This window comes from Acinonyx jubatus, chromosome A1 (assembly GCF_027475565.1).
Source record: "Acinonyx jubatus isolate Ajub_Pintada_27869175 chromosome A1, VMU_Ajub_asm_v1.0, whole genome shotgun sequence".
NCBI classification, from domain to species: domain Eukaryota; kingdom Metazoa; phylum Chordata; class Mammalia; order Carnivora; family Felidae; genus Acinonyx; species Acinonyx jubatus.
In genome coordinates this window covers 135828459-135847720 of record NC_069380.1, presented here as the reverse complement: position 1 = coordinate 135847720, position 19262 = coordinate 135828459, and the positions used below count along the sequence as shown (strand labels likewise).

Below are 19262 nucleotides of genomic sequence, written 5' to 3'. Positions count from 1 at the left end.
ATACTCTTGGAAAAAGGAAAACGAAAGGAATTAAAAAAAACTTTAAAGATTGAGAGAACACCAAAAACCAGGATGAATTGCTTTTCTCGCTCAATCAAGTGTGAAGACATTCTGTTAATAAAAAGATGAGCGATTAAATAGATGGATTTAGAGATTCTCCATTCAAGGCCAGTTGAAATTTCAGAATTTAATAATGAAATCTATGTTTTTCCCCCAAGAAATATTAGTAAATGTGAAAGATTACATTTCTGAATTGTTCACTCAAACACAGTTCTCAGAAGTTAAAACAGTTAAAATTTCTTTACTTCTCTATGTCTTTTTAAATAAGTGATTTCCAATCTTTGAAAATCGAGGAACTTAATTCCAATTTAGGTAGATTTTTTTGTCTGTTAAGATTTCTAAAACCAGTGGACTGATAGCAAATTGCCATATTGCCTAATTTCAAATCAGTGGTCAAATTTTAGGTTTTGCAATAATGCACTAAATGAAGGAACTGGAAAACTGCTGTGTTGTGTCAAATCCCATTCCAATAATCCTCTGATGGTGATAATGGTAACAACTCAGATAATAGCCCACTATTTTCAAACCGTATTTGACAGGAAGGAAATTGATAGTCCACTGTAATGAGGTGATATGTGGACAAAAGGAATAAACAAATAATCTGTCTTTGCTATAAAAGGCAATAGCACAAAATAGATAGACATCATACTGATTACATGCTAATATTTTACTTAAAAATAAAAAATTTCGAAGTGGGAATTACTCAAACATATTCACCATCAAAATTCAGGAAGTCCTTAAACTTACAAAGAGCTAAAAGAAGTGCAACTCAGAACTGCATTCTGCAATTCAAAGGTACATACATATAAATACATTTATACACAACGGGAAAAAAAATACAAACAGAAAACAAACCATAAGGTGCTTTAATGGTGTTCTCTCAAAAACTTACAGGTTAACCTTTCATAAAAAAAGGGTGGGGGGGGGTAAAGAAAAATGTTTAAGGATTACTTGAAGCAAACTACACAGATAATACTAAAATCCAGCAGATTCATAATGAAGCAAGAGAAAGAAAACCTATGTTCAAAAGACACAAACTATGCAACATTCTCATTAAACAGGCAAGTATGAACGATCCAATGAAACATGCGATAAAGCAGATGATGGTCCATTGAGAAAGTTCAGTGTAGGATATACTAATTGGAAAAAGAGCAAATAACGGCATACACTAAGGAATTGGCTTTATGAAATATTTAGAAAATGGTAATTAAATTGCTAAAATCTATTGACCTCAGTCATTGACAGTGGTTTTAATAATTAGCCCCTGCCCTTTGGATAAGGAATAATGGAAACATTTTCTGCAGCCATTTGTGATAAAATGAATCCACTGAATCTCTTATCAATTTAAGCTATCAACTTGATGAGCATAATCAACTACTTTTTGGTTTACTTAGAGTAGAATCATACTTAGAACATAAACTTATAATAAAGCCAATTTGTAAATGGAGCTGTAACAAATTCACAAGCTGATATCCCACAAGAAACTTTAATATACATTACATTCAACATTTATTTGCTGTTTTGCATTCACATTTAAAAATAAATAGGAAGTTTCTTTAGGTTCAACAGTAATTTTATAATGGTAAGTGTTCCAAATCTGAATGTCATGTATAGGTACTGCATTCTAAAGATAAAAACCCGACAAGATTTCATAACCATCCTAATACATACATTTTTGTACTTTACAGCAAGAAAAATCTAATTCGCTTTATCAAATAAACAGTACCCATACAGCCAAACAGCTATATAACTGTTTCATAATTGAAAGATTTCCTTCCATACCAATAAACATATAAATTTTCATCACATTAAAATATAAGCTTTCTATAATTAAAACATATAAAGTTAAAATGCCTTTGAAAACAAATTTCCTTATTTAGAAAACCTTATTTTAATCTTTGTCCAGTATTTCGGTAAAACCCTCACTGGCTATATTTATTCAAATTATCTTAGGTATATAAAAGAAAAGGATGTGCCTGATTGAAAATAAAATTTACACCTTTTATCACTATTAGCAAAAATTAGGGAGGGTGGGAAAAAAAAATCACCCAGAAATGTGTTCTATAGTATGGAAGGTACTCTTTAGTATCAACATGCTCTCTATAAATGCAAAAGAGAAACAAGCCTCCTGAATAAAAATCCTACAAGGTACTGCCTAAGTTCTCAATTTGAAGGAAAATATACAATAAAATACAAAATACACATGCCATTGTTAACCAGTTAGCCACTACTACAGTGAAGGATATTTTTGGCCACATTTTTATAGATTAAAAAGAAAAATTACTTCCCAGCTGCCAGTTACTCTCTGAATTAATGTAAAATTAAAATTCATACTGTTCAGTAGTTATTTTAGCTGGGGTCCATTTTAGGGAGTATTAAACACACAGAATAGGAGAGAAGTGTTTTTCAAAGTCTCTGAAAACTGGTTATGGAATACAGTTAAAACAGTACGTATCATTACGGAGAATCTAAAATAGCTCTTACTAATAAGCTGGGTTTCTAAAGCTAGCTTTGCTTTGGTTTCTCTACGCATCTTAACCTTAAAGGCAAATAATTTTCTCTTCACCATAACAGTTCAGTCATATGGTACCTGTATTCTCTAACAACGTCTTTGGTGTGTTGGGTCTGTTAATGATTTCTACAAGCTGGTGCAACACCATAGGAATATAAGGCTGCATCTCTATACCTAAATCATCCCCAAAAGAGAAAACAAAAAAGAAAAATTTGAATGTTAAAATATCAATGGAAAATACTTTGCTCCCTCTATTCACTGTGACACAAGTTAATAATAAATATATGTATATAAAATTCATTTAAATTATAAAGAAAAAGCAATTCTAAATATACTAAGGCATCTAACAATTTATACAGTGCTTAAAGGGGAAAAAGATCTTACCCATTTGAATGGAGATTTCTCCAATTGCCCATGTGGCATTATTGCAGACTGAAATGAACTCTGGATTTAGGTTGGTTCCCAGTATAGGCATGAAATCAGCTAGAAAAAAAATTTTTTAACAACTATGTAGTAAACTTCTCAACAGTAGTGTACTGTGCTTTAAAGGAAATCTACTAGGTGGAAACTGAAATCTAGGCAAGAAATAATTTCTAAAAGGCATGGAGAGCATTTATTTTAATAAAGTGAAAGGGGCATTGAACTTTCTATGAAGTAGAAGAGGAAACAGAAGTTTTGGTCTATTTGCGATATTATTAAAAAAAGAGTTGGTCAAGAAATCTCTCATCATGAGACAGAAAATTCAAATTAAAAATGAGGAAAACATGATACAGCTTTCTTCAAAGTTCATTTTTCACACACACAAATTTTTTTTTTTCTTTACATCAATGGTTTTGGCTTTTAAAGTAACTTTTACCTTAGTGCTCAGATTATAGTCTCTAAATATCATTTTCCACTGAAAGGAATAAAGGCTATCAGAGAAACATCTCATTGCAGGCTAAAGGCAGGAAATGTACAAAACAAGCCTGGACTATTTTGTCATACCAGGAAGGACTAAGGAGCCCATCTGATTAAGCTTCCACTGCCAGTGGTAGGACAATTTGAGCATCATGAATTCATACTGACACTCAAAAAAGAACCAAACACAAACAAAAACTAAACTCTGAAACACAATATAGATACCTGTGGAAGATGCTGGGAATCAATTCATTATTTTGAAAACTGGTAAACAAAGAGAAAGAATCAAGTAATTATCCTGCCTCCCCTATAAGGTTTGTATCTCTCGGTAATAAATATACCGGTATGAAAAAGGACTCTATGTCCGTATTCTCACTATTAAATGAAGAATTAGAGTATCATCCTTTTTTTAAACCCCCAATAAACTCATGGATTTGAGACAGCGTTTCTAAATCTCAGTAATACCAATCATTTGGTCCAGATCATTCTGCTGTGGGGCAAGGGGTGGGAGGGGTCGTGGCAGGGGTGAGGGGCTGGGCACTGTATCATGCAGTGTATGATGTTTATCAACATCATTTGCCTCTACCTACTAGATATCAGTAACACACCCCCAGTGGTAAACAAAATGTCTCCAGACACTACCAAATGTTTGGGAGGGTCGGGGGTGTCAAAATTGCCCCTGCTTGAGAAACCCTAACCTAGAAAACAATCATAGCTGATAACACGGAGAGAGAGAGAGAAAGATAACTAGACATGGTGTACCTCCTGAAGAAGATACACATCTATATACTCTTAAAAAGAAAAGAAATGAAACCCTTCATACAAGTTTAAATTCATAAAAACTAAATCAGGTGGTAAATATCTGTAGAACAAGCTTTCCATAAAACAAGAATTGATTACACTTTCATTTAGAGTAATTAGGCTTAAACTTGAGGGTTTAATACAGAATATTATTCAAAGTTCAGAAATATAGTTGTTATTCAAAAGCACAATTGGGAATTGGACGAAGCTGGTTAAAGGCTACAAACTTCCAATTGTAAGATAGCAGATCTTAAGAGTTCTCAGTAAGAAAAAAAAAATCTTTAACTATATTAAGGCGATGGATGTTAACTAAACTTACTGTGATTTTGCAAATATACATTTGAAATATACCTATTTCAAATCATTATGTCGTACACCTGAAAGTTATACAATGTTATATGTCAATTATATCTCAATAAAACTGGGGGGGGGGGAAATGCCAAAAAACCCCCAAAAAAGTGTATCATAAATAAGTATTATTCAAAACATTGGGATACAGAAATGAAAGAAAACCCAAACCCCATGATTTTGATAGTCAAGTCATAGTTGATGTTATTTAAGGAATCCTTTATTATCATCACAAAAGGCTAAGACAAATGCTATCCTACTAAAATAAAAACAAATCATTATTTACTTTTGACGTAAACCGTTTGAAAAGTCCCCTAGGATATCCGAGAAAGTACACTGTTTTATCATGAGAAAACCTGATTGTTATTATTTTTGATTACCTCTAATCCAAAAAGAGGCTTTCAAAAATTGTCCATAAACTGGCATACAGTCCCAAGGCTTCACAGGTGGCATGTCCTTTATACTAAATATTTTTCCAGCTTTTCTCCAGGCACACAAGTGCCTAATGAGCTGCTGTAGTTGATGATGAATTCAAAGGAGCAAGGGGGTTCCCATCCCACCTGCTTCACTCAGAGCACCTTTTACCAGTAAAATGCATGTTTATGAATGTTGGGATTCCATGACATTTCAGTTTAATACAAAAACATAGCTTATGTAAAACTATTGTTAAAAATCACATCACAGCAGTAGAAAATATTCATACCTATACAAGGCTTAACATGCTGAAAGCAAGCTTTCGTCAGGTCACCTAAGAGAGCGAAGGAACTCTGTCGAACTTCTGGCATTTTATCCTACAAGGAATAAGAAGATATTAACCCCAATGTAACACAGAGAATCAGGTCTTAATTAATTTTAATTTAACGAGTCTCACCTGCATGCACTGATACATTAGTGTTAGAATGTTACTTCGGGCTACCAGCTGTTCAATGTTGCCTCCAAGTCCTTCAGCCAGGCCACTGAGTAAATCAAGAGCCACTATCATAAAATCTTTATCTGGAGCCTCATACTGATCTGGTTGAGCATTGTTCAGCTGAAATTAGACAAAGTTTTAAAAGACTTACTTAGAATCAATTACATGAAAAAAATGTGTATACATTATGCCTATCCACAGAAAAATGTTTATGATGCCCGGAGGGCAGATGTAAGTATTTTTTAAAAATACCATGGCTTGTGCAAGAGTCTTCTGTACGAGGTTCACACAACGCTGGTACACAGGTTCACAGTATGGAAGGAAACCAGACTGCAGGGCTGTGGCAACTGAAGATAGGCACTAGAAAGAATAAAGTACAGAAGTAAATTTCTGGGTACCATAAAATTATGATAAATGCTTTAGGAGTGTACTCGGTATAATTCTGGTCATTTATTAGCCTGCTCTACTATTCTATAATTAGCAGGTTATCTTTTCAAACCTCTCCTTTGGATGCCAGCCATGGCTTTACGTTTGCTGCTGGTAAGGGGAAGCCCCCCTCCCCACCCATCAACCAATCAATAAATAAATATCAAAACTCAAGCCGGTCAGAAAGGGTATGAAGTAAAGTCCCTCCTATTAGCACCAAGTCCCAATGCTACTTCACCTAAGTCTGAGTATGTGTGTATATACATTACATTAACACATAAAATAATTTGAACTATGTTAATTATCATGGTATAGCTCTGTATCCATACAAAGAAATGTAGCTAAATTCACATGACATATATATATATATATGCTGATGTGGTAGGATCCATTACGCTTTTTCTATTTAACAGTATTTCTTAGTATGGTTGTAACATAATTAAAGTAAGAGCAGTTACATACTTATTCAGCATTTTAACAGAAATGGTTAAGAATGCAAACGTATTAACATTTTACTTATCACGTACACTCAACACTTCATATTTAGACATGTTGTTTTTGCTGAAACACTACTATTAGAGTAATGGTTGCCAGCTTAGCATACCTCTAGTAAAGGGAAGAGATCTTTATCTTCATCCTTTAACATGTTCCATTTCTGGATCAGTGGAGGCATTAGCATCTGAATATATTCCTATTTATAATGATGAAAAACACACAAAGCTCCACTATCATATGTAAATAAGTCCATTTTGGGTCTATGAAAATTAAAATCCACTTAGAGTAATTGTGTAAAATCATTACAGAATGCCTTGTAAGATTGAGTCTGTTCCTCTTAGCACCTTTAAAATTTTTATTTTCTGCCTTATCTTTTAATTTATATAATCTTACTCTATTCTTAAGTCATCTTCTATCCTTCTTGAAATAAAATACACCACTACAGAAAAATCCTTTGATCAAAATAAGGAATAATTCCTGTAAATTTTATTCTGAATTTTTTTAGTTCTGGAACTTGCAACATGTAATATGGCTCTTGCTGTACAGCATGTTATAAATGATACGTAAACTTAGAGGCATTTGTAGAAAAAGATCGTCATTTACGTGTCTTTTTTAAACGTTAGAATCCATAAACAGCTAAATACTAAATAAACAATAGTAATCATGTAAACAAGAGGCACAGATTCTAAAGGCTCTAAGACATTCAGAGAAACACTCCCCACGCCCCAGCACACAAAGCAAAACCAACATCAAAGCAAACCCATGAACCAAATGTCTTGCACCGTTTTAAGTATAACTTATAAACACAGACAATTTCTCAAGACTTCTTATATAGCAATCATAAAGATGTAATCTATTCTTCTGCTGGGAATTTTGAGCTATAATGAAATTCTATTATTTTAATCCTATTTAAACAAATCCAATTCCATCACCTTCTTCTTAACACTGCTAGAAACAAGACTTTGGATTCTTAGCCAAACATACCTCCTCTTCTATACTGCTATTTAGCATTTTTAACTTATCCAATTTCTCGTCGTTTTACCTTAGTATATATTCCCCATACCTCTAAGTTCCAGCAAGAAAACACAGACATTTAGATATGGTATCTAAAGCTACAATATTTATGAAGTGGTAGATAGAAAAATACTTGGAATTAAAAGTTGAAATCCTTTATCCCTTTTCTATTTTATAAAAAAATTTTCATTTACTTAAATGAATAAAGTTTATTTATTTATTTTGAGAGACCGAGAAAGAGAGCAGGTGAAGGGCAGAGACAGAATCCCAAGCAGGCTCTGCGCTGTCAGCACGGAGCCTGATGTAAGGCTTGCACTCATGACCTGTGAGATCAGGACTTGAGCCAGAGTCAGACGCTTAACTGACTGAGCCACCCAGGCATCCCATCCCTTTTCTAAAACGTGCTGGTGCATTCATGTGATATACTGATATAACAGTATATATACATTCTTAAAGTAACTAAGTGTTCACATCTCCCCAAACATTTTCATTTCCACATACATGTTAACCTACTGATTTTAACTATGCTAGAATTTTTTTTAACAGTTACGAACAGATACTCACTGGTTTGTTTAAATGATGTCCTACTGAATCTGCTAAAGTTCCTATGGCATCATAAAGAATGAGCAAGTTCTTATGCTGGTATTTACTAAACGCGAAGACCAGGGTATCAAGTATATAAGCAAGGTAAGGAACAAGTTCCGTACAAGCCTCCTCTTCTAGGGTAGCAAAGGCACTACAGTTAAAAAAAGAGAGAGAGATTACTGCTGTTGTAGAAAAGGAATAGGTTATAATAGAGATAGGAAGCTACCTCTATAGTTTATACAGTATCTATTTACACTTTAAATGCCTATCTCCTTATCTCACCAAAACAGAGGCTTATTTTTATTGTTTCTCCCCCATTTCTTATCATTTCCTTCAAAGAGGCTGTCACCTATGTGCATCTGCTTCACTACAATGGTAAAATCTAAAACTATCGTTGGTTCTTATATTCAGACATTCAGCAAATTCATCTGGTATTTACTATTTAGTCACTTAGTGCTGGGAATGCAGCAATGAACAATGAAGAAAACAATGTCCCCATTTTCAGGTAGCTTAAATTCTAGTGACCGGTCCAGATGAATGAAATCAGAATTAAAAATGTTAAACTAACTTGCACCTTACCCTTCAGATTACATACCAAGAGTCACAAAATGACATTTTTAACAGTTAGTTTGAGATGTATCGGAACAGAGCATCATGACCTCTTAAATGTTTCTCTTAGCAGGAGAGGGGAAATGGGATGATGCAGATGGTCAAAGAGCACAAATTTGCAATTACAAGAATAAATTCTGAGCACCTAATATATAGCATGGTGACTATAATTAATACTACAGTGTTGTATACTTGAAAGTTGCTGAGCATAGATCTTAACCCTTCTCACCACACAGAAAAAGACAAAGTCTTTGTCAACTACGTGAGGTGAGAGATGTGCTAATTATCTTGATCTTGGTTACTGTTCCATAATGTATATTTTTATCAAGTCATACCACTGTACATTTTAAATATGTGGGTTATTTTTGCCAACTTTTCCTCCACAATTCTTAAAAATGTTGGTCTAAGTTCTACATTATACATCAGAATGCATAGTGCGTTTATTACTACAAATTTACCTTATGTATGGCTTATCTATTAACACAAATGTACAAGAAAGGAAAAAACTCCAGAGTTGGAGTAGTTACCTCAATTTAGACCTAAATTTGTCTGGACTCTTAAAGTATACCTGGCTCTTCACTTCTAAAATTAAAGTTTGTATTAGCTTCTATTCTACCCACTCAGGGATTTCCTAAAATGACAGGCTTAAACCATTTGTTGGTGAAAGCCCCATCTTAAATTATAAACTGTTTATGTATTTCCTTTACAGCACTTGCCAGGAATTATAATTATATAGTTATTTAGTATTCTGTACTAGCCTCTAAGTTTAAAGATGGCAGGGAATGTAAACCCAGCATTTAATATATGCTTAACAACTAGTAGAAAGTTTTAAAAAATACAGATTATGTTTGTAGGAAAGCAAATATAATTTGTATCCTCCCCTCACTTCAAAAAAAAGAAAAAGAAAAAGAGTGCTATTCATCACCCAACTCCCTTTGGTTCAACTTTCTTTCATCTTATTACGAATTAGAGGTATCTCCCAGGTATTTCTGCTTCACATCTGGTAAAGTCCAACTCTACTTAAATTTACACTTTTTCAACAACTGTTTCTTCTTATAAACAAAGTCAACAGTAAAGAAATTCTAATTAAAAAGTTAAGACCTATAAATATGTCAGGCCTTTTTAGAACACAAAGATTTGTCCCAGAAAACTGGAATATTTATAGTAATGAAACTAACTGCTCATGTGATATAAAAACACAGCTCCAAACATGACCAACAGAGTAGCTACTGGGGTAGATTCACTAAGTGACAGATGATACGTGACTGCACTGTGGGACTTTCTATGGAGTTGTTGACCTTTAAACTAATGATGTGAATCTACCCAAACTTTTGTTATTCCTTCAAAAGCAAGACTCCCAACATCACCACTCCAGGTGTCTGTGAGAATCAGGGTAAAAGAGAATTCTACTGTTATCAAAGCCACTGAGAAAAAAAGAATGAGTTGAAGAACCAGCAAAGAATGAGGTCTAGTTGCTTTACATTTGAATTTGCAAAACCACCAGGTAAAACCTATAGATGACAAAAGCTCCACTAATGGTTTAATACTAACATTCCATCATGGAGTTGATAATTAATTTCTCACTGAAATACCCACTCGAATGCCCCACAATGAACACTGTTATGGATTTGTCCCACCTGCAGGCAGCTTCTTGTACTCTCTTGTTGCTGTCCAGGATTCGCTTTAGCAATTCTGTCATTAATGGCTTCAGGTACGTATCGGGGGGCTGGCTGACTACCCAATGTGCATAGCGGCTAAGAGTCCAGCACGTTATTGAACGCACAAGAGCCTTTTTATCAGAGAGGCACTGAATAAGGTGAGGAATGAGCTCAGGTAAGTATGGAATCATGCCTTGCATGCAACCTGGAATAAAAAGTAACAAATATTGCAGAAAGTGCTAACATTCGGTTACAATTATTTCAATTGAATACTAAAATCATACAAGCATCCATCAAAAACACTATTATCTCCATTACAATAAATATACTATAATAATCTGTTCAAAATTAAGGAAAAAAAAAAAAAGGAATGAGAGCTAACTGCTCCTAAGTATCTTCTAGTAGGGTTAGGAAAGTTCATTTTACTTCTGCTACACAAATTACAGCTTTCAGAAGTGCCTGTAAAATACTTCAATTTCTTGTATATACAGGCTTACAGCTAGGACATAATAACGCTTCGCAGAGAATGAGGAGACTGTCCTACCATGTTTCTTACACTTACCTACGGAGAACATGATTTTTCTAGCAATGGGGATGCTTCTGACATTAGTCCTCTCATTCTGTTCCCTTTACTGTAACAGAAGCATTTGTGAACTATCTGGGTGGGGTGAGAGATAAGCTGATGGCTGTTAAAGAATAGTTCACTGTTCAAGGTAAAACTTATCCTAAGATGGCTTCTGAATTCAAATATCTTTTTTAAGTTAATGTAGATCACAGTATTGTCTATTTCACATCAGCAACACAAGAGAGTATGTGAATTCCAGACTGAAGAGTCTGCTTATAGGGTAACACTCTTTAAAGTGGGCCATCTGCATTAGTGCCTGTAAGGACTTCACAGTTCAGTTCTGACTTAGACTTACCTTCAGCAATTGCTCCTAAAACCAAGATGCCAGATTCTTTAACAACCCATTCATGATGAAAAAGTAATTCTTTCAAAAGGGGCAAAATATGTGGCAAAAGCTCATCACGATACACATTTGCAAGAACATCTAGGGCAGCAGCAGAACATTTTCCTAAAGAAATATTTAATTCAAAAATTTTATATTAAACTCTATTATCATTAACTCTATTATCATGACTACTGGTTACATGCATGACACTTTATTCATACATTTACCGTTTCAAAGAATTTAATTAAATAGGACACAGTCTATCTCTATAAACAAGAAATACTTTTTTATGACCAAGAATGAGCAAACTAACCTGCAGCAAAATGTGTACATTTATTACTTCTACTTAACATTCTTAGGGCTAGATCATTCAGAATCAAATACATAATGACTTAGCGGGAGGTTAAGCAAATAAATCTGAACAAATCACCAGCGCATGAAGCATAAAATATGCTGGAAAGCACTCTCTCCAGACAAAGAACTATTAGCCAAGGAACTATGTATCAATTCAGATTTCATTTAATGCAATAATTAAGAAAACAAAATGGTAACAAAAATTAAGTATAAAATTTTTTTCCCAATGTGATTAGGCATACTAAATAGTTGATCACAAACTGTTAAATAGTAAAATCCTTTTTTAAAAAAGGCTGTTAAACTGGCTACAAGTAACACCTTACATAACAGTAAGAGTCTTAGTTACACTGTATGGCAGAACCATACCAATGAGTATTAAATTACCATGAAAGAGAATGAAATCTTTATATACTGATATAGAATGAGTTATACAATAAATGGAAAAGAACCAAGAGAGTACACAAAATCAATTTCATTTCACTGCTGTAAAGTCAACCTCCTCTCCAGGGAAAGGTATACATGTTTTTTCCACAGGTACACAGAAAAACTTCTGGAAAGATACAAAAATGGGTGGGATGTGAAGGGGAAGTAGTTCCTTTCCCCCAACTCAATGAACATTATTACTTTTATAATGTTATCTACATTATAATCTGAATCCATCCTGCTCCCAGCCAACAGGGATATATTGGGAGGAGGTAGAGTAGCACCTCACTGTGCAGTTTTTTGTACTTCATGATTTGTTACCCTTGGTTAAGTGTAGTCTAAAAGCAGATGATCCTCTTTTTAAAAAAAATTTTTAATGTTTATTTACTTTTGAGAGAGAGAGACAGACGCCAAGCAGGGGGTTGCAGAGAGACAGGGAGACACAGAATCTGAAGCAGGCTTCAGTCTCTAACCTGGTCAGCACAGAGCCCGACATGGGCTCAAATTCACAAACCACAAGGTCATGACCTGAGCTGAAGCCACAAGCTTCAACGACTGAGCCACCCAGGCACCCAATATAACTGTTCTATTTTACTATTATGATTGTTAATCTCTTATGATGCCTGATTTATACATTCAACTTTATCATAGGTATGTATGTATGTACATGCGCGCGCGCGCGCGCACACACACACACACACACACACACACACACATACACACACACAAAATAGTACTTAGAGGGTCTGGTACTATCTGTGAGTTTCAGGCACCCACTGGGGGTCTTGGCACATATCCCCTTGTGGATTACAGGGGGCTACTATAATTTGTGGCAGCAGTTCTCTTGTGGGAGATTTGGAGTCCAAGATTAAATATGCCATTAGTACTAGCTATGTTGACCAACTTTGGGCAAGTTTCTCTTTTTGCAGTTTCCTTACCAACCTAAGGCTGTTGTAAAGATTAAATGGGATACACATGCCAAGTCCCTGGCCTAGTGCTGGGCACATTGGGCACTCTAAGGAACAGAAAACTAAATGGGCAACAGAGGAATTAGCATTATTTAACCAAATGAATTACACAGTTCAGTCTGATAATTCATGGATTTAACTGTTTCATCAGTTATTAGAAATCCCAACACTCTGAATTATAGCCGTGGTTCTTAACTAGGCATAATTTTGTTTCCCAGGGGACAATGGGCAATGTCTGGAGACACTGGTGGTCATGACAACTGTGTGTGTGTGGGGGGGTGGGTGCTGCTCCACGTTCTACAATGTACACAACAGCCACCACAACAAAGAACCATGTGGCAAAACGTCAACAATGTGGAGGTTGAGAAACCTTGAACTAGAGCATGAAACTTTAAGGACCAGCACAGAAACAAAAACAAAACACAGGTGTCTAGATTCCTCATTTCATTAGTGTGTGGGGCGGAATGCTGGCTCAATAGATGATTTCGATTTGCAATTAAGTTTGAAAATAAACAAGTTTTAAAAACTTCATTTGTAACTTTGAGAATGAGAAAACAATTTATATTATTTTAGCGTTATCCTTGATAATCAACAGGCAAATTATCATGAAAAATAAGTTTATATCAAGAAAACAGGAAAATCTTGCAGCCAATGTTCCTATTTTATAATGTCAAACAAAATGTACGGCTTTTTGAAAAATGGCAGTTTGAGGTAAGAAGTCTTTAAGAAGCATAATCACATCTACTAGAATGGCTATAAAATAAGTGACAACAAATGCTGGCAAGCATATGTAGAAACCACAACCGTAAGATAATGCAAGATAATGCTGGTAAGAAAGTAAATGATGGCGCCACTGTGGGAAACAGCCTGGTAAGTTCCTCAAAAGCTTAAACACAAAGATATACCATATGACCCAGTAATCACACTTCTGTCTATATCCACAAGTGAAAACATATGTCCACACACAAACTTTACATTAACATTCTTAGCATCATTACTCACAATAGCCAAAAGGGAGAACAAAATGTCCATCAAGTGATGAATGGATAAAAACCATGTGGCATATCCACACAATGAATTATTTTTCCACATTAAAAAGAAATGAAGTGGGGCGCATGGGTGGCTCAGTCTGTTGAGCATCCGACTTCGGCTTGGGTCATGATCTCACGGTTTGTGAGTTCAAGCCCCGTGTCAGGCTCTGTGCTGACAGCTCAGAGCCTGAAGTCTGCTTCAGATTCTGTGTCTCCATCTCTCTTGATGCCCCTCCCCCACTCATATTCTGTCTCTCCCTCTCTCAAAAATAAACATTAAAAAAAAAATTAAAAAGAAATGAAATACTGATACACACCATAACACGAACAAATACTGAAAACATCCTAAGTGAAAGAAGGCAGTCATGAAGGACCACATATTGTATGATTCCATTTATAGGAAATGTCCAAAACAGGCAATTCCAGAGAGACAGAATAGAGACTGGTAGTTGCTTTGGGCTGGGTGACTGGAAGAAATATGGGGAGCGACCTCTAATAAGAACGGGGTTATTTTTAGGGTGACGAAATCATTCCGAAACTTACTGGGGTGATGGTTCCATAACTCTGAATATACGAAAACGACTGAATTGTACCCTTTAATGAGGGCACTGTACAATTATGTGTATGATTTCTCAATGAAGTTGCTATCAAAGCAGGCAACTGTATTCTTCCCTCTGACTTACTTAGATTCCAGTCAGAAATTGTATCGTCATCATCAATTTCATCGTCATCATCGTCTTCCTCTTCAATTCCATCTTCATCGTGCTGCTGAGCCACTGTCCTCGATCGATGAAAACGTGGCCTTATATCTTGTTCACTATCAGGAATTGTTTCATCTTCTTCAACATCACCCTGTTTTAAGAAAAATTTTGATAATACTCAAACATCATTATAAGCTAATAACATGTACATGCATAAAACAATCAGAATAAGGAGAGATGGTGCCATGCACATGGTTTTGAAGTACACCTCTTTGTTAAGAACCACTCTCCCCTGTGCAGAAAACAGTTCTGTGTTAAGGGGACAAGGAACTTTGATGTAACACATGTCAGGTATCAGGCACTTTTAATCTCATTATAGTATTGCCTCCCATCAACTGGTATAATCTAGAGTACCTGAATAAGACTGAGATCATATTCAATATAGCTTAAAATAAACTACAAATAATTTGAATCAAGAGGAAATTTCTCTACTAGTGTCACCATCTGGTTCCAATGAAGTTAGCCTATGTTATCACTCAAATTCATCGTTTGCTTCTCTGCACTTTGCAGCACATTATACGTAACAGGAAACAGATTTACACAGGGTCTATTTTAAATAAATGTTCTATTAGTCAACTTCAAAGATTCTCTAAGTCAAAAGAAAAAAGCTTCCCTATTTATCAGAAAAGTTTCCTTACCTTAAGAAGGATAATATCTATATCTGAGTACTTCATGCCATTCACTAACACAGGAATCAATCTATAAAGAGAGAAATTCATGAAACAAAGAACTAAAGATTTCATAAGAATTTTTAAGCAACCTTAATGACCTTTTGTATACTAGTAATACGGAAGAGCCAACCATCCCTGCCAGTACTGTCTTAGGGCATATTCTGTGATGTCTGTCCTTTTCAAATGACAAGTATTCCTCATTTATATCCCAGGCCTTTTACATACTCATGCATGGGATCTGCTGGATGGAATCTTAGGATAAGGTAGCTTGTCAACAGTGGTTAGAAAAAGAACGAGACACCAAAATAAATTACAGTATAGTTAAAATGAAACAAAAACGTGTAAAAACACATATAGCATCTGAGTTTCCATTTAAGTTAAAAGTATTGAGATTAACTATGTAATTACTTGTATAAAGAGACTATCTAGGAAAGATATACAAGAAAATGGTATCTTTGGAGAAGAAGCTGAACAGACTAAAAAGGGATAAAATTAATCATTTATTTCTAAATAGTGTGACATTTTTACAATGAGCCTACATTATTTGTACCTCTTTTAATAAAAGAGAGGATAATGTTCAGAATGTTAAACATACTAAGTCTAAAGTAAGTTATCCAAAAGAAATAATGCAAAACAAAGAAAAAAAGACATGAGGTAGGCTCAGTGCGATAAGTGTCTGACTGTTGGTTTCGGCTCAGGTCATGATCTCATGGTTCATGACTTGGAGCCCTGAATGGAGCTCTGCACTGACAGCACAGAGCCTGCTTGGCATTCTTCCCCCTCCCCTCCTTTCACCTCAGCCCTCCCCCATTTGTGCACATATGGTCTCTCTCAAAGTAAAAAAAATTTAGGGGCACTTGTGTGGCTCAGCTGGTTGTGTTCAACTTCGGCTCAGGTCACGATCTCATGGTTCATGAGTTCAAAAGCCCCGCGGTTGGGCTCTGTGCTGGCAGCTCAGATCCTGGAGCCTGCTTTGGATTCTGTATCTCCCTCTCTCTCTGCCCCACCCCTGCTCTCACTCTCTGTCTCTCTCAAAAGTAAACATTAAAAATAAATAAACTTAAAAAAAAAAGAGCTCTATCAAGAAGATCATAGCCTTTGATAAAAAAGTTAGGAAATTTTAATTTAAGAAATTAACTCAAATTTCCAATAAGAAAATAGTTAAATCAGGATATCACATCCAATCTAAAGTATTAATGTACTTATTAAATCAGAACCAAGATGTTTGTAAATATGGAATCCCAGGTATGTAAGAATAGTTAAAAAATTATCAAAAAACATAATAAAAAGGTCAAAACACTACAGTTCCTTTGTAGCTATGAGAATTTTAAGCTTTGATAGGTTTCTTAAGCTTTGATGATTTCCTTTCTCAGTGGCCCATTACACACTTAAGAGTCTACTGAGGATAAAAGGTTATGAGAACACTTTGGAAACATTAAAAAAGTCCACAGTTCTCTGCTTCTGAATTCTACCTTTAATAGTTCTGGGTGGCTTGGGAAGTGTGAATAGCCAAAAGAAACTCATACTCATGACTACCAGCTGTGGGACTTATTAGTAAGCACTTTCCTTATAATCTAGTGAAAAAGATATTATGATCTCCTTTTTACAGATGAGTCAGCTAAGCCTCAGAGATGTTACATTATTTCCACAAGGTCATTAATTTTAAGTAATGGGAGAGTCAAAATTCAAAACCAGTTTGGCGTGACTCCAAAAATAATTTTGTTTCCCTACAACAGATCTAAGAAATTCTCACTCTCTACAATAATGTCTTAGGCCTTTGTAGAGGCCTTACTTCAAAGAGTTACATCATCTGACACCAATTAAATAAACATGTGCACAACTAATTTTGGGTACAACTCTACCATCAATGAGATAATTCTGTAAGCCCTCATTAACTAAAGGAATAATAATAGGGAAAAGAAAGCAGTAAGATTCAAAATTTCCTAGACAGGTAGAAAAAATATGGGCCAGCCACACTTTCATGTTTAAATCCTTTCAAATTCTAAAATACAGATTAATATCAATTTAACATTACAGCTAATATAACACAGCTATATAAAATTTATAACAAATAAAACCCTATTTTATAAGCTACAGGCATTTTGCAGAGACAGATCCATTTGGATCACCAACAATTAAGTCATCTCTGTCAATAATTTGGGGGAAGTGGGGAGACAGATGGCAGACTGTGAAATAACATGAGGTGAGGTAAAGAAGTAAGGACAGTGAGCCTCATCTGTTCTTCTGAATCATTTTTAAGACGGAAAAAATTCAAGTTATGGAGAAAGAGAAAGAAAGTTCAAACAGAGAAAAGTATATATTCGATGGAACGAGGTATCTGAAGAAAAAATTATGCTGTCCAAGACCACTCACGTGAAAATATATCTTTAAGTTTTGGGGCAAGATGAAGGGTCACTTGTTTTTCCTATAAAGCAGAAGTGCTCAGAATGAATGAATAGAATTCAGAAGAGTGATAAAGGTTTGAATGGCTGCTCTACTCAATGGAAGATAAAAAGTGACCTGGAATAAGAAAAACTGGCAGTGTGAAGGGGCCGCTTGACATCGAAAACCATGCATTTCTACAACCATCAATCCTGGTGGTGTGACTTCCCAAAAGCATTTGACAGGAAGCAAAGACAGTTTATTAATCCAGAGCAGGGGAGATGCAGGGTAGCTAGAAGTTTATGGTCAATATAGTTGCTTTGTGAATTGTGATGTCTGTGCCAGAGAAAGACAGAATGAAAAGATATGCAGGCAATAAGGGACTTATAAAGCTGGGTAAGCAAATCAAATTGGAAAGTGAGATATGGACATTAACTGTGACCATGTAGCAATATGGCATTTGTCTGAAGAATTCCCATCTTTCAAGGCAGACCACTATTTTTAGGTCTAATTATTAAGGAGCCTTCTCCTGAAGCCTCATGTAGCCCGAAAAAAGAGAATTTTTCTTTTTTAGAAAAAAAATTAAGCACTATGCCCAACATGGGGCTTGAACTCATGATCCTGAATCAAGAGTCCCATGTTCTACTGACTGAGACAGCCAGGCACCCCAGTAAAGAGAGAAATTTTTTCTTTTTAATGTTTTTATTTATTTTTGAGACAGAGAGAGACAGAGCAGGGGAGGGGCAGGGAGAGAGGGACACAGAATCGGAAACAGGCTCCAGGCTCTGAGCCATCAGCCCAGAGCCCGACGCGGGGCTCGAACTCATGGACTGAGAGATCATGACCTGAGCTGAAGCTGGACGCTTAACCAACTGAACCACCCAGGCGCCCCAAGAGACAATTTTTAATGCAATTTCACGGAAAGGCAACGACGTCAATACCAACAATGAATGTTTACTGAGTCCCTAAATACGTACTTAGCATTACTTGCTTTACACAGATTAATCCAAACAGTGCCAGGAGGTACTAATATTAATGTATAAGAATAAAGGTGGGCGAAAAGCCAAAATAACTGGGAATAAAAAATGAAATGAGGGGCACCTGGATGCCTCAGTCAGTTAAGCATTCCACTGGTGATTTCAGCTCAGGTCATGATCTCACAGTTTGAGTTCAAGCCCTATGTTGGGCTCTGCACTGACAGTGTGGAGCCTGCTTGGGATTCTCTCTCCTTGTCTCTCTGTGCCACCCGCCCCCCCCGCCCCGCTCACTCACACATGCATGCACTCACTCTCAAAATAAATAAACATTAAAAAAAAATGAAGAATTGCTCTGCCAGATAAGAAAATATATCATCAAATATTCAGTAATCAAAAGAGAATAATATTGGTTAAAACAAAAGAAAAAAAA

General features: G+C 35.5%; 1 protein-coding gene across 3 annotated transcripts in view; it reads right to left on the bottom strand.

The window, feature by feature from the left end:
• TNPO1 (transportin 1) overlaps positions 1 to 19262 on the bottom strand; it is a 90250-nt gene that overhangs the window by 8800 nt on the left and 62188 nt on the right. For 2 of the 3 annotated variants that reach the window (XM_027040182.2, XM_015072141.3), the window contains exons 10-20: positions 15441 to 15501; positions 14725 to 14893; positions 11236 to 11388; positions 10295 to 10520; positions 8028 to 8199; positions 6559 to 6645; positions 5781 to 5888; positions 5490 to 5648; positions 5322 to 5409; positions 2957 to 3055; positions 2651 to 2746 (exon numbers count right to left, since the gene is read on the bottom strand). In XM_027040182.2, the coding sequence (XP_026895983.1) occupies positions 2651 to 2746; positions 2957 to 3055; positions 5322 to 5409; positions 5490 to 5648; positions 5781 to 5888; positions 6559 to 6645; positions 8028 to 8199; positions 10295 to 10520; positions 11236 to 11388; positions 14725 to 14893; positions 15441 to 15501 (1418 nt within the window). The remainder of the gene's footprint in view (positions 1 to 2650; positions 2747 to 2956; positions 3056 to 5321; positions 5410 to 5489; positions 5649 to 5780; positions 5889 to 6558; positions 6646 to 8027; positions 8200 to 10294; positions 10521 to 11235; positions 11389 to 14724; positions 14894 to 15440; positions 15502 to 19262) is intronic. The other variant, XM_053223837.1, reaches the window with a different exon arrangement.